Consider the following 551-nt stretch of genomic DNA (forward strand, 5'->3'; position numbering starts at 1 on the left):
TCCGGCGGCCGCCCTCCAGCCAGGAGTCCCTTGTCCCGGCTCAGAGGGGCGGCCAGGCACCGGCCAGTGACACAGAAAACCAGCCAGGCAGCTTTTTTTTTTTTCTTTTTTCCTCAAAAGAGAAAATTTGCCTCAAGACCTGCCAGAGGGATCGGTAGCGCACGGTCCAAAGGTTTCAAGCTCGCAGTCCCAGAGCCCCTCTGGTTTCTTGTGCCTTCTTTTAAAAAAAGAGGAGACGAAAACATAAAGGCACACGGGGACTGAGCCTGCCCTGGCTTAAAAAAAAGATGACGATTTTCATGCACATTTCAAAAAGAGAAAGGGCAGGGTCCGAGAGGAAGGAGAGCAGGGGGAGGAGGCAGCCAGGCCCAGGGGGAACTGCCACAGGCCCCCGATGCCACTTCTGAGAGGAGGCGGTGGAAGAAGGAGGCGTGTGCCCCCGCACAGGCCTGTGCATCGCAGGGCGTCTCAGGACGCGTCAGGGAACGAGAAACTCTCCTCCTCCTGGGGCTTGCGGATCCAGCCGCCGTCGCCCCGGCACCCCCACGGCC

At 59.2% G+C, this 551-nt stretch overlaps 1 protein-coding gene across 1 annotated transcript in view; it reads right to left on the reverse strand.

Annotated features, from left to right (window-relative positions):
* Positions 1 to 468: 468 nt before the first annotated feature.
* ADAR (adenosine deaminase, RNA-specific) overlaps positions 469 to 551 on the reverse strand; it is an 11059-nt gene continuing 10976 nt past the window's right edge. The window contains 1 exon segment of the mRNA XM_010144212.1: positions 469 to 524. Within this exon segment, the coding sequence (XP_010142514.1) occupies positions 469 to 524 (56 nt within the window).

The sequence above is a fragment of the Buceros rhinoceros genome, unplaced genomic scaffold (assembly GCF_000710305.1).
Source record: "Buceros rhinoceros silvestris isolate BGI_N320 unplaced genomic scaffold, ASM71030v1 scaffold28779, whole genome shotgun sequence".
Classification (NCBI taxonomy): Eukaryota; Metazoa; Chordata; class Aves; order Bucerotiformes; family Bucerotidae; genus Buceros; species Buceros rhinoceros.